Source organism: Choristoneura fumiferana, chromosome 14 (assembly GCF_025370935.1).
Source record: "Choristoneura fumiferana chromosome 14, NRCan_CFum_1, whole genome shotgun sequence".
Taxonomy (NCBI): Eukaryota; Metazoa; Arthropoda; class Insecta; order Lepidoptera; family Tortricidae; genus Choristoneura; species Choristoneura fumiferana.
In genome coordinates, this window is record NC_133485.1 from 19,198,286 (window position 1) to 19,221,497 (window position 23,212).

The window sequence follows — 23,212 nt, forward strand, 5'->3', positions numbered from 1 at the left end:
TAATGGAAATATTTATGGGATTGTTAGGATTTGCGAGGCTTGTTTCAATTTTAAATCAATCCCGTTAATATTATTATAAATGCGGATGTTTTTAAGTCTACCTATTTGTTTATTAGTTGTTACCTCATCTCGCTTAAGCCCCTGAACCGATTTAGATGAATTACTTTTATCTTTATCGCGTGTCGCGGAAGACGCTTGCGGTGAAGCTGCTGCGAGAGCTTTGGTAATACGAGTATAGACTTTAAATTCTGTAGACAAGATTCATATTGTTTAGATTGTAAAATTCTTTCAGGTCCGTTCCGATGCGTGTGGGCCGCTTATTGGAAATCATGCTCCGACTTGAGTCACTCGTGCATAATCGTGTCCGAGGCATGAGAGTGTCCACAGTGTCTTATAATGGAATATTTCTGAAGGTAATTGAGAACATCACTGAAATCCACTGAAATGTTTTTCCCAGGATTTTTTCCATAGATTTTGTTCAAAGTGTGTCAAATTAAAGATTACGAAATAATAAACCTAAACTTTTACAGGATAAATTAAGCGTCTGCTGAAATGATTCGAATTAACACACGACTGTCGTCAAGACTCCTGATTCCGTTTTATGCCAAGCGAATTTATAAAGTTATTGATGTCTCTGAACGTAGCACTGGTTCCGCAGTCGAGGCTTAGAGAATAACATACCGGTAAGAACAATGACGAAATAATAAAACGTCTCCATTAATCCTGAATAAAAAAACCCATTACACCATCTTAAAATATTAAGAGTTAATCTTTAAATCTACTTAAAGTTACAGAGTTCCAGTTCCTCGCCAGTCCAGTATTCAGCAAAATAACCTTCTTGCCTGTACCTTTCATTGTCAACGAACTACCAGCTCATTTATATCATTGGCAGTGTCCAGGTTTCTTGTAAAGTAAGGGTCTCTTGATCATAATACATAACGTCCAACCGTGGCAGCCTTAAAATAAACGTCTGAAGTGGTCTCGTGGGCAGTTATTCTGTCTAAATTCTGTGAAAAGTTCTGATGGTCAGTTGGATCCGCGGCTGCAAATGCCGCGCGGTAAAGCACTCAAATACTCAGCTTTGGAGCAGACATATTATGATTTCATGCCTTTTGCGGTCGAAACTGCTGGTTCTTGGGGTGTAGACGCCAGATCTTTGGTGTGGGAGTCCGGTCATAGGCTGCGAGGCAGGGGTTGCTATACAACGGGTAAATGCTGCTGGATTTATGGGCACTGGGCCAGGTGAACGAGAACGTTGAGTAAAAGTTTTTGGTTTATAGCCTAAATTATAGTTAAGATGTTTATGTCTTAGTCTGTAAGTATTTACTATAAATTATATTTAAAAAATCTGATTTGATTAGTTTTATGATTCGCATGCTAATAATCGGCTATTAACTGTTATTAGTTAAAATAATAATAATAAATAAACATTTTCTTTATTTTTGTCTCTGTCTCGGCCTGCCTTGCCTTCGGCACTGGTTCAGTGCACACTGTGGGTGCATCTGGCAGACATTTCCAGTCTAGTGTTAATAAATAAAGTTTTGAAATTCATCCGATTTATTTTGGCAGATGGTTGAATATTCGTAAGTTTCATTACAAATCACCATAAAAATTACTTAGGATTTTTTATGGTTAAAAATGTCCACAGTTATGCTTTAAAAACGAGATTGCATTTTAACTCAAAACTAAATGAAAAACCTTTACAGACGTATTTGGACAATAAGTTAGCTAAACCATCTTAAGAAATATTCCGAATTAATTTCAAAACATGTTAGATATACAGCAACGGGGGATATGGTAGGATGATTTGGGCGTGTATACAAAAGAACTGGCCTGACATTGTATCAGACTGGGAAGTTTGGATTTGAGAATTGGTTTGCACTGCTGCAGGATTAATAGGATGATAATAAAAATTGGCTTTTTGACCTCAGTTCCTCTGCTCACATAATATCTTTATTGCTCCTAAATATAAGCTCTGCAAATACCACCAACCGAACCGTTTCAATTCATGTTAAGTGCTGACTTTCGGCTGTGGATGCAATTTCAAGTACTGATTACGAAAGCACATAGCGTATTCAAGAGCTGCAGCGCAGTCCTTGATCTTATGCGGGCAGTTGGCGGCCAATGCTTCTTTTAACTTTGACTGTGTATCCCCATCTACACAAGAAAGGAATTATAAATGTTCAATACACCGTACCATACCATCATTGTTATCGTCCCGCTGCATGTTCATGAGTTGCTTTGCTACTTATCTATTGCTATGTATTTTTTCCCCTCATGGGCCACCATGTCCTCTTTGTTGAAGATATAGATGGAGAATAAAATATTAAAATGGGCGTTAATGATTATAATGAAAAAATTATAGTTTACAGTTCAGGTTTTTGCGACACGATTGTAAACGAAAATAAGTACGGCTTGCTTTAGAATAGTTATTAAATCGACCCAAGTAAACTACTTTGTGACGCCTCTAAGACTCGTGATACCTCACGGCGTCGTGACGCACAGTTTGGGAACTCCTGTCCAAGAGACATTAGTGGGTAAGGTTTCCCCATAACCCTATCGCTTTTCCGTGGTGATAAGGTATCGCATACTTGTTTTACTTGGCCAACAAAAAATAGGTCGGGCGCCTAAATGGGAATCTGGGCCAGATTGCCACCCTCGTGGTCTAGACGATGGTAAAATTTTCGATTGTATAAATTAAACCTTATTAAAACAATATTAGGAGCCGTGGTGGCCTAGTGGTTTGACCTATCACCTCTCAAGCAGAGGGTCGTGGGTTCAACCACGGCTCGCACCTCTGAGTTTTTCGAAATTACATTTGAAATTTACCACAAGCTTTTCGGTGAAGGAAAACATCGTGAGGAAACCTGCACGAACCTGCGAAGCGATTCAATGGTGCGTGCGAAGTTCCCAATCCGCACTGGGCCCGCGTGGGAACTATGGCCCAAGCCCTCTTGTTCTGAGAGGAGGTCTGTGCCCAGCAGTTTGACGTATATAGGCTGGGATGATGATGATGATGATAAAAACAATATTGAAATTTAGCAATTAAATTGAAAGAGTTACCAGTTCCAATATTTCGATATAAAGAATCGATTTCTTGAGGATTCAAATCGCCATTATTATCGATAATCCCCAGTCTTTTTAAGATGCATTCATACAGGCACCCAACTTCAGGAGTTGGTTTAAAATCTTCGTCCCAAAAGTGCTTTGTCTGGTTGGACACTTCACTGTTAAATCCGTGCTAGAACAGAAATAGAGCTCGATTCAGGTTGCGTTTGCACCAAACATGTGCGAAGATTCGATGCGAGGAATGTATACCTATATAAATTTTATTACAAAAATTGCCGATACCGCCGACACAAGTCGCGGGTAGCGCCACCCTCTCCTATGCCTGATGCTTGTCGTTCGTGTCGAGGTGAGTAACGTGGATTTCATTAATGGTTAAATAACCACTTTTATCCGAAAGCTGGAAGCCGCGGTGGCCTAGTGGTTTGACCTATGGCTTCTTATTCAGAGGATCGATTCAAACTCCAACTCGCACCTCCGAGATTTTCGGAATTCATGTGCGAAATTAGATTTAAATTTACTTTGAGCTTGATGGGGAAGAAAAACATCGTAAGCAAATCTGCAAAAAACTGCTGGGTTAATTATGGAACACTTTTAAGTAACACGTTGACTTTTGTATGTATAAAAAACCTTATTTTTAATTGGAAACCGCGTTATTATAAATAGGCCTCTATTTGAAAGTAAGTCCTCGATAGATGTTGGGAAGTTTACTGGAAACGGACAATTAGTTACAGCTATTATATAGCTATTATATAGGTAGCACAGAATGGGCCGTAGTGACGATTCCAGTAATACATAAATATAGTAAATAAAACGTCTTCCTTCCTACTGATTATGTTGATGATGAATGATACCTGTTCTACACAATTTTCAGTTGCAAGTTCAATCTTAGCCGATATCTTTTCCACAAATAAGTCGTCTGCCCTAAATGCTCGACACAGAAACAAAACACTCAACAATATTTTGGTGAAAATCATTTCTAGCATGTTTCTGTTATCAACTACCGCTTGTCGTTAATCTACAATTGATTTCACAAGTTTATTGGAAATGTTTATGGGGTTGTTAGGATTTGCGCGGCTTGTTTCAATTTTAAGTCAATCCCATTAATATTATTACAAATGCAGAAGTTTGTAAGTCTGTTTGAATGCTACCTCATCTCGTTTAAGCCGCTGAATCAATTTAAATAGATGAAATTTGGTAGGTATAGATACAGATAGTTCGAGTCCCGGAGAAGGACAAAGGATAGAGAACGGGTAACGGCTAGTCCCAACATGAACGGATGCCGTGAAAGCCGCAGGTTTTCAACTGAACGGCTTGCACCGCATTTGATCGGAAAGAATACGAACGGACGTGCCGACCACCGAACGCGTCCTACCGCTATGTCGACTCATACGCATACGATCGGCTCTCCCTCGCGCCGTCGCCAATGAATAGTGCCACCCGGCTACAGCCGACAGGCGAAATGATCCGATCGAATACAACGACAGGCGAACGGAGCCGAACGCGCGTCACAGCATACTTTCGGCTACGATCGCGTGTCGCGGAAGACGCTTGCGGTGAAGCTGCTGCGCGCGCTTTAGTGTTATAGACTTTAAGTTCAGTATTGTTTAAAGATTGTAAAATTCTTTCAGATCCGATTCGATGCGGGCCGCTTATTGGAAATCAAGCTCCGACTTGAGTCACTCAGCATTATCGTGTCCGAGTCATGAGAGTGTTCAAAATGTCTTAAAACGAAACGGGAATATTTCAGAAGGTAATTAGGAACGTGACTGAAAGCCACTGTAAATGTTTTTCCCAGCATTTTTTCAATAGATTTTGTTCGAAGTGTTTCAAATCAAACATTACGAAAAAAGCGTAACTTAAGCGTCTAAATGTTTCGGAATAACGCACGACTATCGTCAAGACTCCTGATTCCGTTTAATCTCTAGCGATTTTTTAAAGTTATGGATGTCTCTGAACGTAGCACTGGGCCCGCAGTCGAGGCTTAGAGAATACCATACCGGTATGAATTTGATAAAAAAAAGAGATGACGAAACAATAACATCTTTATTAATCTCTAATAAAAAACCCCATCATTAATTATTACACCATCTGAAAATATTAAGAATTGAACTTAAAATCTACTGTTAGTTACAGAGTACCAATTTCTCGCCAGTCCAGTGTTCAGCCATACTTTGTTGCCTGTACCTTTCGTTGTCATCAAGCTACCAGCTCATTTATATCATTACGGTGACCAAGTTCCTTGTAAAGTTAGGTTCTTTTGACCATAATACATAACGCCTAGCTATAACAACCTTAAGATAAACGTCTGAGAAGTGGTCTCTTGGACAGTGGCAGTTGGAAGTGGAACCGCTTATCTCGTGTTGCAGCGTTTTGGTTTATGCTCAAGAAACCTTAAGTTAACTGTGGTAATTTTTTTAAGTTGTGAGTCGCTTTTTTGTATTAAAAAGAGAAACAAACGAGGAAGAGTCAAGTCTGATAGTAAGCGCTCATCGTCCCCAAGAGAACCGTAACCCCAAAAGAATCAAAAGGCCATTGACGGCTCATAAATAAGATATACTTTTTTCGGAAAACTCGATGTAATAGCAAAATCACGGCTAAGTGGTTTTTAGTCTTATACAATTCTCGTCAAAGTAAAGCAAACGAATTTTTCTTTACCTGCTAGGTTATGGGGTGGATCGTAACAGAATACAGAGTAAATTACATGACTCATTTTAGGAACAACTGAAAAAAATTACGCTAGTTTTGCTGGATCCTTAACTCTTATATTTCGGCAAGCATCTCTCCCGCTAGCACATCCATAGTAGGCGCCCAGTTCAACTTGTGGATTTCGATTTTAAAGCACTTGGCCCATTCCAGCACTTTCAAGCATGGGTCTTCTAAGTCAGGCAGTGCTTTCTCACAGGTATGGATAAGGTCTACCAGTTGCTGTGCAACGGTCTCATCTGTAATAAGTTTAATGAAAGGAATTGATAAATGTCAAAAAATTTAATGCTCTGTTTTAAACCAATTTAAGTCAATCACTAGAGCTGGAATTAACTCGAACGCTGATGCTGAAGCCTGATCCTTTTGCTACATAATAAATTAACATGTACATGTTTTTTTTTTTGGGCAATAAAAGTTTTTTCTTTCCTTGTCTAAAATAATCGTTCTCTCACCAGCTCCATGTTGTTTGGCAAAGTCTAATGTGTTTCCATGATGCAGTTTCCCATCAGACACCAATTCCAGTTTGTTGGAGAGGCACATTATGGCGCACCCTGTGTCTCTGTTGGTTAGAACATAGTCATCCTTCCAGAAGTTATAGAAATCCGCATCGACTGTGTCCGGAAGGTTCATCTAGAAATTGTTTTGTACGTATGTATTAGATTCTATTCAAAGTTTAGGTTCAAACGGAATTAAATATGATATTTTTTACAGAACATTTTGGCATAGCATCCAACAAGTTAGTTATTAATTTGTTACAGAACGGAAATCTCACGCTTTTAAATATATCATTTGAAATAAGGCACGTAAGTAATCATCAAGCATCTCTATGCCAATTTTAAGCAATTTGGCGTTAATTAAGTTTTCAGATTCACTTTGCCGGTCAATTTTGATGATATTAGGATCACACACTCACAGATGCGATAGATACCTGGAGGTCTTTGTGCAACTGTGACATTTTAGGCTGTTACGATCATGATGACACAGATGCGACGTGACACATTGTATTAAAACAGTTCCTCAGCGCGTAGTTATTCGATGAATTCTCGTAATAAAATGTGCCACGCTGCGTTTCGTTGTGACCTTACCCTGATCGTACAATACTCACCTCTTTTTTGCATTCCTCAAGTCCCTTTCCAAAGTTCAAACACATGCCTTTTATGACATCCTGCGATGGCTCCACCATCTGTGTCAAACTTAGGCACACCACTGCGAACAACAATAACTCCTTCTGTTTCAGCATCTTCAGCTATATCGCAGACTGTTTCGTCCTTACCACTTTTATTATCAGGCTTTCGCCTTATGTCTCCTGCAGTAACCACAACTTCTATTGTATCAAGTTAGTCAGATACAATACCTGAGTTAAGTCCAACTTCAGTTTTTATAGCATGTGTTTTAATTGCAGATGTTTTAATTGTCCATCTGTCTGTTTAATTATTGACGGTGTCAGTCATTTGAGGAATAATGAACGGGCTAAAGTTGGTCATGCTTACTTAAGACAATGAGATGTTAACTGGTTTAACTACGTGTATTTAATTGATACATAATCAATGTCATACTTGTTGTAGTTTGTAACATATTACGTAGTTTTAGTGCTAGGAATTCAGAATTAAGAGTACTTACTTATCTTTTTTTTTCGACCGGAGTTTGTCGACCGGATGGCCGAGTGGTTAGAGAACCTGACTACGAAACTTAAGGTCCCGGGTTCGAATCCCGGCCGGGGCAGATATTTGTATGAATAATACGAATCTTTGTTCTCGGGTCTTGGATGTTTAATATGTATTTAAGTATGTATTTATCTATATAAGTATGTTTATCCGTTGCCTAGTGTCCATAGTACAAGCTTTGCTTAGTTTGGGACTAGGTCAATTGGTGTCAAGTGTCCCATGATATTTGATTTGATTTTGATTTGATTTGATCTTATTATAGTCGAAAAGGTCATGTAAGATGCTAACGAAAAAACTCGTATCAGTGTCTGCAAACTGCTGTCTAAATGACTAGCCCAAGTTTTATGTAAATAAGGAGCTATCTGCGATAAGTTTTTAAAAACGGCAATGTTTTTATAGTGTAAACATAAACGACATAGGTATTTGTGAGTATCGAGACGTTATAAATAATGTATAAGTAATTGAATTAAAAACTGACGGAAAGCTTGGAAAGGCTTTTTAGGGAAGGCTTGCGTTTGATCACAGTCCTGCCTGGTGGTTAACGAAGATTTGGACTTGGAGATGGAGCACGTTTGCCTATTTTTTTTTCTTTAATAGCCTATATGTGTGTCCCACTGCTGGGCAAATGCCTCCCTTATTGACCTCCACATCTCCCTATCTAGAGCTACATCCGGCCACAAATAATATACAAGGTAATATACAAGGTGTTAATTAAATAACTGAAAACCAGGAAGTTCGTTTTGTTTATTTGCTCAAAATCGAGAGTAGAATCGCTTATACTGTTTTAAATTAGGTTGTGTTTGTGTTCTTTAATACCTGAACTGACTGGCTAAAACCAAAAAGTGCATACGCTTTTATAATAAAATTCTAAAAAATATTATAAATGAAACAGATACAAAATTCAGATCTATTGTCAAGAAGACATTAATATCTAAGGCGTATTATAAAGTTAATGATTATATCATGGACAGGGATATTTGGAAATAATTCCGATCCGCATTAGCGATCCCTTCAAATAGCGAATAGGTGTGTTAATAATAAAGTTGTGTTAAATACTTGTGATGTATAGATATCATTTCATAATCTTGTAAGTCTGTTTAAAAAAATATACCTCGTTGAGTTTCTTGCCGGATTCTTCTCAACAGAGGGTTTTCTGAACCGGTGGTAGTTTTTTTTTTGACATTCATAAGTGCTTGTTTTGGCCTAAATTGAATAAAGATATTTTGACTTTGACTTTGACCTTTTTTTATTGTGCCCAACTGCAACAGGCGCCATTAAATATTTAGCGAGGTTGCATACTATATCGATGATTTAATACTGGCCGTTTTGCTGTCAAAGCGCATCTGATAAATACAAATTATGAGTGTAGAGTTAGAAATTAAGTAGAATTACTAAGTTAGCAAAACCCACGATTATCTTTTAAAATAAAGAAGGTCTTGAAAAATAAATGCAATGAACTAACTTAAAATTTAAAAATATTTTAGGGATGTCTGAGGTTTTCAGTTATTTAATTAACACCTTGTATATGCCCTTTCACTCTAAATTTGAAGACGGCCAAATTGTAGCGATTAGGAAATACAGACGCAGGCAGAGCGTTCCATTCCTCAGGCTGTCCGGATAACAAAGGACAAGCGAAAACGCTTTGAGCGAATTTTAGGGGTGCTGGCTGGCATCATAAAGACAATGCTAACAAACAACCTAACTACATATAACTACAATTTCCCATAAGGCTTGTCCCTGCGGAAGTGCCCATAAGGCTGGCTGCATTTCCGCGCTGGATTGTGACAACGTTGGCATCACAAATTTCAATAATTTTGACCGAAAGGTTTGTGAGATTGAAAGGAGGGTGGGCTAATTGCCCTAATGACCAATAAGGACAAGCGATATGTCACTGGATAGCTTATTCTAAGTTCTAAAACTTTTACTATGGCAGGTAGTCCCAAATCTTTGTGTCAAAAAAGTTATGGCTGCATAAAAGTAGGTTTTTTCGATACTAAGTTCCTGTATGTTGATGATATTGTGTCATATGTTTTTTTTTTGTGTCTGGTTTTGCACTTTTCCGTTTTTGCTAATACCTATTCTGGTTTTCTTATCGGTTTCTCTAAACCGTCGCTGGTTACTATCTTGCGACTTCTTGATCTTTGGCTTCATCATTTGTTATTTGTTTGATATTTGGTTGTTTTCTGATGTATATTTATGAGATAAAGCGTTTAAAAACCGTTGTAAAAACTAAAACCAATATAAGAAAAAAAATAAGCTCATTAGGTAACCGTTTTAATATTATTTGGTGATTCAATTTAGGTGACAGATCTGCTATTTTAGGAACAAATATTATTTATTAGGTGACCAAAAATGCGATTATTAGGTGATCGATAAAATCATACCCATGTCGAAATAACTTAAAAATTTATGAGGGATAGTTCAACCAAAAAGTATTTGTGATTAGTCTCATAGATTATCCTCTAAATAAAACCCAACGAAATTCTATGTATGGTCAGTATGTTATTGTTGAACATCCAATTATGACTTTAATGGTGTAACAAATATTATACATGTAGGTATTGATGTACAACGGGACGATAATAAAAAAAAACATTAGTATTTTGCAGTAAATGTATTGAATGAAACTAATAAACGATTTGTAAACTCGACTATAAACCAGGAAAAAATGCGAAAGCATCCGTAAATAGCAAACTGAATTCCTAAGACTCTAATTGCAATGGCTCTTGGTAAGAACAATAGGAAATAAGACTCAGATCTTCTTGATTTTCCCAAAATAGAAGTCAGCAGTTACATCCCTTTTATATTATTACAACAGCTGCTTCAACACTTTATTGCAATCGAATAAAGATTTATTCCCCAAGATCCTTAAGGCAATAGTAAACGTAGTAGCAACAGAAAATAAGGTTTATGATTTTCTTTATTTCTCCTCTTTCGAAGTCAGCAGTTGCATCTCTTTTTATACGGCCACGTCAGTAATTAATTGGTACAAATCATAAATCAATTAAAGAAATCATACTCAATTTTATCAAGCTAATGCCAAGACACCAAAAGCGAGAGCCTTGATCTGAATGACAGAGAACTGAAACAGATAAAGACTTTGCCATGAGCGTTTTTTTAAGTGACATTCATACACTTAACTCAATATTTAATTTGTATTTGTTTTCTGACCATCAATGTCATTACATCCGAAAAAATATTCTTTGTCATTCAAAATCCAATTTCTTTTTCGATGCTTTCATTCATCTGTATCTAAAACTATGTCATTAATCCTTTGAACTTTGCAGTTTCTAACACTATCATTAGTTACGTATGGTTCTTAAGCTATTGGAGATACAATGTCATCTTAGTATTTCTCCATGACAGCTTCAATCATCGCCACTTCTGGAGCGATGCCCGCTTTCTTCGCATCTACTTTGAAGCACGCAGCTACTTTGACCACCCTGTCGCAGTCGTCTTTAATATCGTCATACTGTTTCTCACAGTTGTGAATCAGCTCCACCATCTTTGCTGAGAGGACTTCACCTGTAATATCATGTTGAGTTTAAAATTGTTTTTCAATGTCTTGGTTAATATGGACATGCTATAAATATTTATCATCAGTCACAGTGCAGAGCAACTGTTCCGGATGGCTCAAGACAGGGATAAATCTTTAGGGGTGCAATGAAGGATTCCTCCTCGCGTGCTCGAGCGTTACAACTTCCTACTATCCGAGGCTTCGGCCTCATGGGGTGGAAAAGTGAAGCGTCTGGGCCTGGTGCATCCTGGGCAACAACGGCTAGTCAATTCATTCGTGTATTAACTAGCCGGTGGCTAATATCTGACTGGGGAGGGGATTGGCTTAGTAACCGTGGCGGCTTTTGTCACGGTGAAGCGAAACTGGGGAAAAAAAAGGGATAAATCTTTAGAGCTAACGGCCAACCTCTTGTAATGGATTGGCGCTGGAAGAAGAATACATAATACTATGGGCGAAGTTCAAAAATTTGGATCATGTCAACGGGTAGATAAACCCATATGTTTAATTGTATGATTAATGTCATAGTATATTGCACAACGGAATGTCTTATAAAATTTTTAACTATCAATAGTAACTGTAGCCTTTTCTATTCCATCCAAATGTATAAACAAAAAACGTATTCAACATTTATGAAATTTTAATTGATTACATTTTGTTAATGCCCAATAAAAAGCATTTTGAAGCATGTTCTTCCCATGAAATGTCTTGTCTTTTGCTAATATAATTTTCCAGAAATTTCCAAACTTCAGGACTATAAATCCTAGTTCTTTTCGTGCAAACGTCTAGATTAAGCATAACGCATAATTTCACGGACTCATATTGCAGTTGGAAAGTAATGCGCCCGCACGCGATGCAATTTCACACTTGCCGGGTTCAAAGCCCTGCAGTGTATTTCTAAGCATGGAAGTGAACCCAATACTATTAATAAATTTTATGGGTGACTAAGAGAGACTGCAGCTAAACCGCTCAAATGCGGACAGGTACTTGTGGCGCAATGGACACCGAACAACAAATACGACAAAGTCGTTTCTTCTCTGATAATCTTCAGGGAAAAACAACATAGTATACATAGGTCCAACACCTTTAGGTTCGTTGAAAAAACTGTACCTTGAGGGAACTTCTTGACGTAGTCATGCATATTTTCATGATGCATGCGAGCGTCATCTTGCATCAGCGAGAACTTGTTGCTCATACACAGGATGGCGCAGCCAAGTTCACGATGTACCACTTCGAAATCCTCGCGCCAGAAATGTTGGAACTCCTCCAGGACCGCAGGAGACAAGCCTGACTATAAATTATAGGAGATCATGAGCAATGTTGATTTAATAAAGGACTATGCTGTCTAAATCTACACCAATTTGTTAAAGAGGTAAGCTTTATGTGTTGTTCTCTGACACAATCAATCTCTATCTTTGGAACTCCCGAATCCATTCCGAAAAACTTTTGAATGAAATCTAGGCATTTTTTATTGATGTAGGCAACTTTTTATGCCGGAAAGGTATCTGCTGGAGGGAGAAGTAGCCAAAAAGTATTTTAAAACGTAATAAAACGATGCGTGGTGAATCTCTGTGTAGATCTAAAACGTTATGTTGATAAAGGTTAAAAACTAGAACGATTAGAAATTGGATTGTAGTTGGTTGGTTATAGTTGGAGCTCACCAGTTCCCGATCTTCTTTATCAAGTTACCGCAAAGTTGATTGAGAAAATCTGCTCACCTCTTCCCGACATTCCGCCAAGGCTTTCCCAAAATGGGCAGTCACATGACTCATGATTTCAGCCGTCCCTGCCACCAGGTGGCTTCCAGCGACCAACACCACACAGACCAGCCACGTCGACGCCATGATGCTTACAATAGTGACAAAACATCAGCACTCTATTATATCATAGACAGATTTTTTTTCGGCTCTTTATTCTCCATCATTACCTCTCATAATAATGAGGTAGAGGTATACGCTCTTGGTGAAGGTAATAGAGGTGCTTTTAGTGTTTACTTGGTGGTTAAGTTAAGTATGGTGGTGGACTAATGGTTGCTAGTCATGATTAGTGGGCGGGAGTTGGACGTTGATGATATGAAGGTTGTCTGTAAGTTAGCTCGTTAAGGTTCTACTGGCAATGAATTTAAACGCTGTCAACATTTAAAATATTTGATCTGTACAGATTTACGTTTGGAAATAAGAAAGTAAGGTCACGTTTGACGACCGGATGGCCAAGTGGTTAGAGAACCTGACTACGAAGCTTGAGGTTCCGGGTTCGATTCCCGGCCGGGGCAGATCTTTGTATGAATAATACGAAAGTTTGTTCTCGGGTCTTGGATGATGTATTAAGTATGTATTTATCTATTATGTATGTTTATCTGTTGGCTAGTGTCCACAGTACAAGCTTTGCTTAGTTTGGGACTAGGTCATTGGTGTCAAGTGTCCCATGATATTTATATTTATTTATTATTATTATTTACGTTCTGGATGATTGCATTCCATTTTGTTAAGAAACAGCAATTAAAGCTGCAAGTAAATTTAATATTTTATGGCCACTTGGTAGAAAATGTTGAATTTACATTGCTAAACTTAGTTTAAATTTAGCGATTCCTTTTATTTTGATATCAATAAACTAAGCTAAACACTTAATCAAGATAATTTTTAACTTATAATCATCATCATCATCTGAAAGACGTCCACTATTCAACAAAAATCTGCCTCTAAAGCTAGAAACACACTGACGGCGGAGGTAGAGCGGTGCGGCGCGGCGCGGAGGCGGTACCGCTTGCAAGGCTGAGGCGGAGGCGAGCGGAGAGGAGAGGAGACGTGTACGGATCGACGAATCAATTTAGTTAAATCTACATCTCGTCCCCGCCTCATTATCATCAGACGTGTAGGGATTGGTTGATACCTACACGTCTCCTCTTCGCTCCGCTCGTCTCCGCCTCAGTGGAGCCGCAGCCCATTCAAGCTAACGTGAAAGAAGACAATACCGCGCCACGCTTATTTCCCGCGCGGTCTGTGTGCCCTCTTTCATGTTAGCTCGAATATTACAAGTTGACAACCGCCTTCGCGCCGCGCCGCACCGCCTCGCCACTGCGCTCTGTGTGTTTCAAGCTTTAGAACGTTACAATGAACGACAACTCGCCACTTGCATCCACCGTTTTGCCGCAACTCTCGTGATGTCGTCAGTACGCAGTGGGAGGCCTGCCAACGTTTCGTCTTCCGGTTTGTGGTCGTCATCAACGTCAGTTTTCGAACATCGATGGAATATTTTCTAACGCAATCGAACTTTTCTTCAATGGTTTAAAACTATTTACTTTTCTTTTTAAACACAATAACGTAAGTATTCCGCCCACGTTTCCCATCCCACGCGTCATTGGGTCCGGAATCACTTGCCCACACGTCGGACCATGATATATGGCTTAGGGCGAAAGGCACCGGCATTTTAACAGGGGAGGTGAAATAATTGCGAACGTGCTGGTTAAAAATTTAAGTAACACCATTTCGTTATTTTTAAAATAAATTTACTATCATCATCATCATCCCAGCCTATATACGTCCCACTGCAGGGCAGAGGCCTCCTCTCAGAACAAGAGGGCTGTTGGCTGTAAGTAAAACAAAAACTTTACCGCTAAATCCATACTAATATTATATATGCGAAAGTGTGTGTGTTTGTTTTGTCCATCTTTCACGTCGAAACGGAGCGACGGATCGATGTGATTTTTGGCATAGATATAGTTAATGGACCAGAGAGTGACATAGGCTACTTTTTATTCCGGAAAATGCACAGTTCCCGAAGGAACAGCGCGTGATAACCGAATTCCACGCGGGCGAAGCCGCGGGCAAAAGCTAGTATTTATCATAAAAGCAAAGAAATAATCCTTTCGTGATCAAAACAAATAGAACACATTAAATACATCCACGGAGCGTGTAAACGTTTAAAAACGTGCAACTCATCTTCTCTTGAAACATAATTAAGTGATTACTGTTCATGATGAAAACGAAGAAGGTTTGTGCAGCTGATGGTTACGGAAAGAGCTAGTGATAGCTTCCATTTTGAACATAAATAAATAATAAAATAATATTTATTCAAAAAGCCTAAAATACATCATCATCATCAGCCGCAAGACGTCCACTGCTGAACAAAGGCCTCCCCCTTAGAACGCCGCAATGAACGACAACTCGCCACTCGAATCCATCGGTTTCCCGCAACTCTCACGATGTCGTCAGTCCACCTGGTGGAAGGCCTGCCAACGCTTCGCAAAATACATCATAACATTAAACACAACCTAACCCACTTAAAAGTTTGATAAACCCCCGACATTAACATTTCAAAATTAATATCTCATAAATGGCCGAACCGATTTTAATTAAACATATCTAAGAACCATCGCTAGAAAACCTGCTTTCAAATAAAAAACACATTCAAATCGGTTCAGCCGTTAAATAGCTATGGTGCCACAGTCAGACAGACACACATAGCGGTCAAACTTATAACACCCCTCTTTTTGCGTCGGGGGCTAACAAAAGAAAAGAAACAAAAAACAATTGTCAAAGTTTGAGATACTTGTACAAAGGCGGACTTATCCCTTCAAGGGATCTCTACCAGTAAATAAAGGATCGCATCAGCTCCAAAACCAAACAGCGTTTTAATATTCATTACCATATCATTTTCAAAAGTCAAATCATTGTCAAATAAACGATACAATTCAACTGTCATTACCTGTCATTAGTGTACAATAATTGGGCTCACGCCAGCGCCAGTGCTTCGCTAATCGAATAACTTCTGTCATTAATCTTCAGGCCACCATCTGTCAGCTGTAATGAACAGTTTGACAGTTCTACGGGCAGGAAAAATGTCGGACGCGTGTTTTCGTAAGGCCGTGACAGCAGAAAAATGCGAGAAATACAAGGTTGACTGTTAAATTAGGACGCGGTCTCGTAATCGGTAAGTCAGTTAAGAACCCTGTCACATTAACTCTGATTATTCCTAGATGAGTTTGTATGCAACAATAGTCTAGTTGTCTAGAAATCTGTTACGTAACTTACCCACATTTCAAGAGTGGCACCTGTTCAAAATAGATAATCACAGCTATGGATCCCGAGGAGTTTATCTAACAGAGGTCTAGGCTACTAAATAGACTAGTTTTTCCTTTTTAACCCCGGGTGTAGCTACTAGCGGGGTGTTATAAGTTTGACCGCTATGCGTGTCTGTGTATCAGTGTGATGTGTGTCTGTCTGTGTCACCGTAGCTCTTAAACGGGTAGACCGATTTAAATGCGGTTTTTTATTTGAAATAAGGTTTTCTAGCGATGGTCCTTAGAAATGTTTAATCAAAATCGGTTTAGCCGTTTATGAGATATTAAACTTTTAAGTGACAAAGTCGGGGGTTTTACAACTTTAAAAAAACAATAATTGAATGCCAATAACAATCTGTAATTAATTAAGCTACGGATAATGCCTATTGTGAATTTATTGTTTTTTTTTCTATAAGAAATAAAGTGGCAAGCGGTAATTAAAATACCACAAACTGGACTTATCACGCTGAACAACACACAGTAACATTTACCTCGACGTTTCGACCACACAGCTGACCAAGATGGTGGTAGCCGGACTGACCTTGTACAAGGCGCTATACGCGCGAATAAATGAATTTCAAATATTTTAAAAACAACCATTATTATTTTAAGCAAATTTATTTTCAAGTAATTTCCGTTTGTAAATTTATTTATTCTCTCCATAATAATATGTAAACACACCCAAGCTTATTACGAGACACCCTTCCGCATTTTTCTTTTAAATTTGAAACGCACATAAACATACGCATCGCAAACAAACACCTGCGACGAAACAATAACGTGAGATATAAGAATTTGCATATAGAGAAGTTTGAGATTTATTTATTTTTATTTCTCCCCTGGCAACACTACGTGACGCGACTCGAGAGCTGGCATTATTCATTGTCTCTGGGCCCTTAGCGTATCTGTGATTTTTTTATCTGTGGATTGGAAGATGAACCATAAACTTGCTTATTCTGTGGTACTTAATAAGAAAAGTTGAAAAATCACAAAAATTACATTTTTAACCCCCAACGCAAAAAGAGGGATGTTATAAGTTTGACTGCTATGTGTGTCTGTTTGTGTGTCTCTCTGTGGCTCCGTAGCTCTTAAACGGGTGGTCCAATTTGAATGCGGTTTTTTTTATTTGAAAGCAGGTTTTTCTAGCAATGGTTTTATACATGTTTTATCAAAATAGATTTAGCCGTTTTTGTGATATTGAACTTTGAAGTGGAAATGTAACGGGTTTTTCAACATTTTGTTGGTTAGGATATTGCATCGGTGGTTAATAACCTAACCAACATAAAGTTGGAAAACCCGGCTGAACCGATTTTGATGAAACATATCTAAGGACCATCGCTAGAAAACCAGATTTCAAATAAAAAACCGCATTCAAATCGGTCGACCCGCTTAAGAGAGTTCTTAGTTAAGCTTAGCTCTACGGTGCCACAGACAGACACACAGACACACATAGCAGTCAAACTTATAACACCCCTCTTTTTGCGTCGGGGATTAAAAGGAGGGGTGGTATAAGTTTGACGCCAATATCTGCCTGTCTGTCTGTGCCATCATAACTCTCAAACGAATGGACCAATTTTGATGCAGTTTCTTGTACTTGAAAACGTGTTTCCTTGCGGTGGTTCTTAGCTAAGTTTCATTATAATCTGTTCAGCCGTTTTCGAAATATTGAACTTTGAATTTATAAACATTTTCCAACTTAAACGGTTAAGTTTTTCGTCCTAGTTGTTGTTTAAAAATTACTTTTGTAAGGACTTAAAATAAAGCTACCATTATAAGTACCAATTATGAAAATAAACAACGAAGCATTCGTATGAAATATGTATGGCTTCCATGCATTAAGTTTAAATGAATTCCTCAGAGGAACAGCAATAATACATCAACCTGTCAACGGTTTGCAACAACTGCATTACAAACTTTAACTTGCAGTTCAACTTACAAAGCCCTCGAGCTAAAATCACTATTCTGACTGCAAACCTATGTTTGTACTTTAACATCATTAGCAAAAGAAAATATCGCTGTCAAGTTGAACAATATGAAACCTTATTGTGTGGAAATAAACTACAAAGTAATAGCAAAAGTTAAAAGTCACAGGTCAAAATAAAGGAAAAGTTACAGCAATAACTTTTCCTCTTTTTAAATATTTGGTGGCTGCTATGCCTTTGTCTTAAGGATCATATTGAATTAGAAGTAAATTTATGAATGCTCAAGTGACTTTGGTTTGTAAATAAAATAAATGCCGTCGAGAATTGCCCAATATTTCATGATAATAATATTTGAATTTATTACTAAAGCAATTCTAGGGATATGATAAGTATTTGAAACTACAAAAAGTAAGGCTATAATTTCAAAACTAGAATTACCTTTAGTTCGTGTAAAAGTAAGTGTAAAAAACATTTCTCTGGGTGAATTTAAACTCGTCATATCAATAATACTTAGCTTATTAAATAGAAGAATGTATGTATGCTATGCGAACTCATGCCTGACCAGCTTAATAAAGAATAGGTATCTAGGTAGGTAAGCCGTGGTGGCCTAGTGGTTTGTCCTATCGCCTCTCAAGCAGATGGTCGTGGGTTCAAACCCCGGCTCGCACCGCTGAGTTTTTCGAAATTCATGTGCGGAATTACATTTGAAATTTACCACGAGCTTTACGGTAAAGGAAAACATCGTGAGGAAACCTGCACAAACCTGCAAAGCAATTCAATGGTGCGTGTGAAGTTCCCAATCCGCACTGGGCCCGCGTGGGAACTATGGCCCAAGCCCTCTTGTTCTGAGAGGAGGCCTGTGCCCAGCAGTGGGAAGTATATAGGCTGGGATGGATGGAGGTATCTAGGTGAAAAGTCATAATTACGTGCGGCAAAAAGAAAAGCACAACCCCACATATACATGAACAGAAAACTTAGGAGTTAACAGACAAAAAATATAGTTTCTTTCAAAGTCAAAGTCAAAATATCTTTATTCAATTTAGGCTATAACAAGCACTTATGAATGTCAAAAAAAAATCTACCACCGGTTCGAAAAAACCTCTGTTGAGAAGAATCCGGCAAGAAACTGAACAAGTAATATTTTTTTAAACAGATTTACAATATTATTAAACGATATGTATACATCACATGTATTTAACACAACTTTATTTTTAACACAGTTGGTTCTGCTTTAAAGCATTTCGTTCTGTATGTTGTTTTTCGGTACCTACAGTCGAGTTTGTAAACTTGTGAGCAAAAATTTGACCAAAAATATCTGAATACAACAATAGAGTGGTGTTCAGATATTTTCGATCAAATTTTTGCTCGACTGTACAGTGTGTGATCACCACGCATTTCATCGAATCATCATTAGTCAGCACCTATGATCAAGAGGATTCGTCATTGTACTGCAATTGGTTATCATTCCAAAGTATAAAACCTAACTAACAAAATGTTGGAAAACCCCGACTTTGTCACTTCAAAGTTGAATATGTCAAAAACATTCAAATCGGTCCACCCGAGAGCTACGGTGCCACAGACAGACACACATAGCGGTCAAACGTATAAAATTCTTCTTTTTTTGTCGGGGGTTAAAAGTTCATCATCATCCCAGCCTATATACGTCCCACTGCTGGGCACAGGCCTCCTCTCAGAACAAGAGGTCTTGGGCCATAGTTCCCACGCGGGCCCAGTGCGGATTGGGAACTTCACACGCACCACTGAATTGCTTCGCAGGTTTGTGCAGGTTTCCTCACGATGTTTTCCTTCACCGCAAAGCTCGTGGTAAATTTCAAATGTAATTCCGCACATGAATTTCGAAAAACTCAGAGGTGCAAGCCGGGGTTTGAACCACGACCCTCTGCTTGAGAGGCGATAGGTCAAACCACTAGGCCACCACGGCTTCAAAGTTATATCACATTATTATTGTAATATATCTAAAAGGGCTCACAGCTCTTTTAGACTCCAAGTGCCGGCGAAGCACCAGCAGATGTCCCGTACGCCGACTTCTGGCAGAAGGGTGTGGTCTTTATTTTCGTAGTCTTTTATATTGCTACAATCAATTCATCATCATCATCATCAGCCCGAAGACGTCCACTGCTGGACAAAGGCTAAACTAACTGCTCGCCACTTGCATCCACCGGTTTCCCGCTACTCTCACGATGTCGTCAGTCCACCTGGTGGGAGGCCTGCCAACGCTTCGTCTTCCGGTTCGTGGTCGCCACTCGAGGACTTTTCTCCCCCAACGGTTATCTGTTCTTCGAGCGATGTGGCCCGCCCATTGCCACTTCAATTTGCATATTTTTCCAGCTATGTCAGTGACTTTAGTTCTTCGACGAATTTCCGTACAATCAATTATGAGAAGATTATACCTATAGCGTGGCATAAAACATTACTTATAATTGAATTATCACTTACCTGGCAATCGTATGGAGATGTGCACTAGTGGCCACCTTGACGAGTGGCCGATGGGGGGGCCGCGACGGCCGCGTGGGGGGGCTGTACGTGTACTCCCCCGCCTCCGCACCGGTCAGCCACGACCAATGCTCGGCCATCACAAGCACTAGCACGAGCGCGGGGCAAACTGAGCTCAGGGTGGGGCAAAATGATTTCAACGTGGGGCAAAATGATTTCAAATGATCAAATTTTCACGGGACACATTTACACAAACTCACTGAAGGATAATCTCGTTTTAGAGGTAGGTAATTCGTTTCACTAAAAGTAAATAATATTTAATGTATAATATGTTTCTTTAACACATTCATGTCCTAACGATCATTGCTTCCTTTACATTTTCCTTAAATATAAACTCGCACTGAAGCTAAATTTTTAGGTCGTTTTTGCCTTGTGCCTTGACTGTAAAGAATCAAAGAGTTTTGAGTCCAGTAAAGTACTTAACTCCAATAAATCTTGTCGGCAACTGAAAACTTTGCAAATCTTCTTCGGATCCCTTAGCTCTAAGGGTGTTAAATTGGACAGCTTATGAATTATCCGCATCAGCAGAAGTTTCATAACCTCTCGACGCATCCATCTTTCAAGTTACAAGTCTTATTAAATTTTACAACAATGATGGATAACTTGCACTGCATATCTATCAACTAAAACTTGCGTTAAAACCACCCTTGTGACAGTTCCTCTAAAGTCGAAAGTAACTACGAAAGAAAATGCAAAGATTACCCCAGCAGATTGTTACTCATTGCAAAATATGCTTAAAGGCTATATGTTAGAATACAAAAGGAACGCAAAATGTATAATTGTAGCTGAGCAATCCGTTGCATTGTGTAGTTCCCTTCGGAAAATAGCGTTATTAAAGATCCCCCTTGTCGTGCCTACTCCATGTGCTACGTTTGCAATATCGATACCATCGTCCTTTTCAGTTTCTTCGAGTAAGAGTAAGAGGTTATTACGGATTGTATTAGGGGCAAAGTTGGGAGTAATAAATCTTAAACCCCTTACGGCTGAGAGGTGTTTAGAATTCATGGCGTCGCTTATGTGCTGTGCCATTTGCCACATGCAGTTTTGGATGACGCATTGTATTGGTTACACTTCAGGCGATATTAAAGCTCTAAGGGATTTAGTAAATGCTATTAAAGCTATAAATCTTAGGAGAAATAAAGCGAAAATATTACACTTTAACTTCATTCTCTGGCATGGTCAGACTGTGTTCAGATAGGATTCATACGATGTGCTTTTTTGTCTCTCTCCTTTTTGGACAGCCGTGTAAAAGAACCCCTTCAAACTATAAAAACGTCTCAACTAAGGTAAGCGTCCGAGAGCTGGACACTGCCCCATCAATATAGGTGACAGTAAGGTGTCATCTATTGGGCATTAGTGTGTCGAGCACTGAGACGTTTATTTTACCATCGATTGTAAAGGATTTTTCAAAAACAACGGTACGTATTTTTTTTTATATGTCATTGTGATGGTTCATTACGATGTACCTATACCTGCTTAGTTTGTCACTCTATAAATAATTCATCTATTTCTATTATCCTCAATTAAGGTCCTCACTGAAAATCAGCGCCACGGCTTGCCGTGGCTTTATGCTGAGTGGGGACCTATTTAGCGTCATGTATGTCTTCATCTGTTTTATGTTTGTTTATTATGGCGTTTTCTTTCTTTCTTTCTTTCTTTCTTTCTTCTTTCTATTATAAATATGGAGGGTCAAGTTTGCCTGCACAAAAACCCAAGACAAAAACTGACAATGACGATAGCTTAGTAATATCCAAATATACAGCAGCTGCTGTACAAACCGAGAATGCATTCACCGTCACGTTCGTTTGCTTAACATTTATGACTGATGAATTTGCGAACACAACTTGTGGGGGGCGGAAGCCTGTTGGTGGACTGTGAAATATTATAGACAGTACTGTAATCCTATAAAAATGGCGGTATAGTTAACACCTTGTGAAACCTATTGAACTTCATAAAGAACAAATCAATGGTATGGATAGCCGAATGTAAAAAGTGCAAATTATAGACTCCCTTAACTAACCTAAGAGACAAGTATTTTTTTTTACATTAAGTAACCAGCATCAAAATAGTAAAACAGCTGCAGCTGGTTATGCCTAACTTTCAATGATGGAGTAGCACTGTAGGAAGAAGAAGTAAGCCTTTACAATTTTACAACGTGCTATAATGGGATGCACCTGTCACAGCAAGTAGATTGAAGTTTGGAAAATACGGCAGCTTGTACGGTTGGTGTATTTTGCTTACTTTAATAGCATTATTTCGTACGGCCTTATTTTATGGGGATCTGCTGCAGACATTGAGTCAATTTTTATCTTACAAAAGAGAGCAATTAGAGCAATTCATAATTTGAAGACGCGTGAATCTTTAAGATCTTTTTTTAAGGAAACAGATATCCTAACCCTGCCGTCGCTTTATGTTTTTGAAATAATCATGTATGTTAGGAAGAACATATGCGATTTTCCCACTAACGTCGATAAGCCAAAGGCTACTAGAAACACAGGGAAGCTTAAAGTTCCATCTTACAGACTGGCTAAAACCAAAAAGTCTTTTCTGGGAAATTGCATACGTTTTTATAATAAAATTCCAAAAATATTATAAATGAAACGGATACAAAATTCAGATCTATTGTCAAGAAGACATTAATATCAAAGGCGTATTATAAAGTTAATGATTATATCATGGACAGGGATATTTGGAAATAATTCCGATCCGCATTAGCGATCCCTTCAAATAGCGAACCTACTGTGTTAAAAATAAAGTTGTGTTAAAT

At 38.6% G+C, this 23,212-nt stretch overlaps 3 protein-coding genes across 7 annotated transcripts in view; all 3 read right to left on the reverse strand.

The window, feature by feature from the left end:
- Positions 1 to 23,212, reverse strand: part of LOC141435369 (uncharacterized) — a 758,872-nt gene that overhangs the window by 527,686 nt on the left and 207,974 nt on the right. The window contains exon 1 of one of the 5 annotated variants that reach the window (XM_074098078.1): positions 20,389 to 20,806. The exons of the other annotated variants lie outside the window; for them this stretch is intronic. Within the exon in view, the coding sequence (XP_073954179.1) occupies positions 20,389 to 20,525 (137 nt within the window). The 5' untranslated portion in view covers positions 20,526 to 20,806. Of the gene's footprint in view, positions 1 to 20,388; positions 20,807 to 23,212 lie in introns of those variants that run through there. 5 annotated transcript variants of the gene reach the window in all.
- Positions 1,954 to 4,092, reverse strand: LOC141435381 (pheromone-binding protein 2-like). The gene is made up of 3 exons (XM_074098102.1): positions 3,921 to 4,092; positions 3,064 to 3,241; positions 1,954 to 2,157 (listed from the first exon to the last, which is right to left on the reverse strand). Exons 1-3 carry the CDS (start codon positions 4,050 to 4,052, stop codon positions 2,012 to 2,014), a joined length of 456 nt encoding a protein of 151 aa, XP_073954203.1. The 5' UTR covers positions 4,053 to 4,092; the 3' UTR covers positions 1,954 to 2,011.
- On the reverse strand, positions 5,094 to 12,817 carry LOC141434934 (pheromone-binding protein 2-like). The gene is made up of 6 exons (XM_074097419.1): positions 12,669 to 12,817; positions 12,061 to 12,241; positions 10,786 to 10,961; positions 6,878 to 7,018; positions 6,225 to 6,402; positions 5,094 to 6,011 (listed from the first exon to the last, which is right to left on the reverse strand). Exons 1-6 carry the CDS (start codon positions 12,792 to 12,794, stop codon positions 5,830 to 5,832), a joined length of 984 nt encoding a protein of 327 aa, XP_073953520.1. The 5' UTR covers positions 12,795 to 12,817; the 3' UTR covers positions 5,094 to 5,829.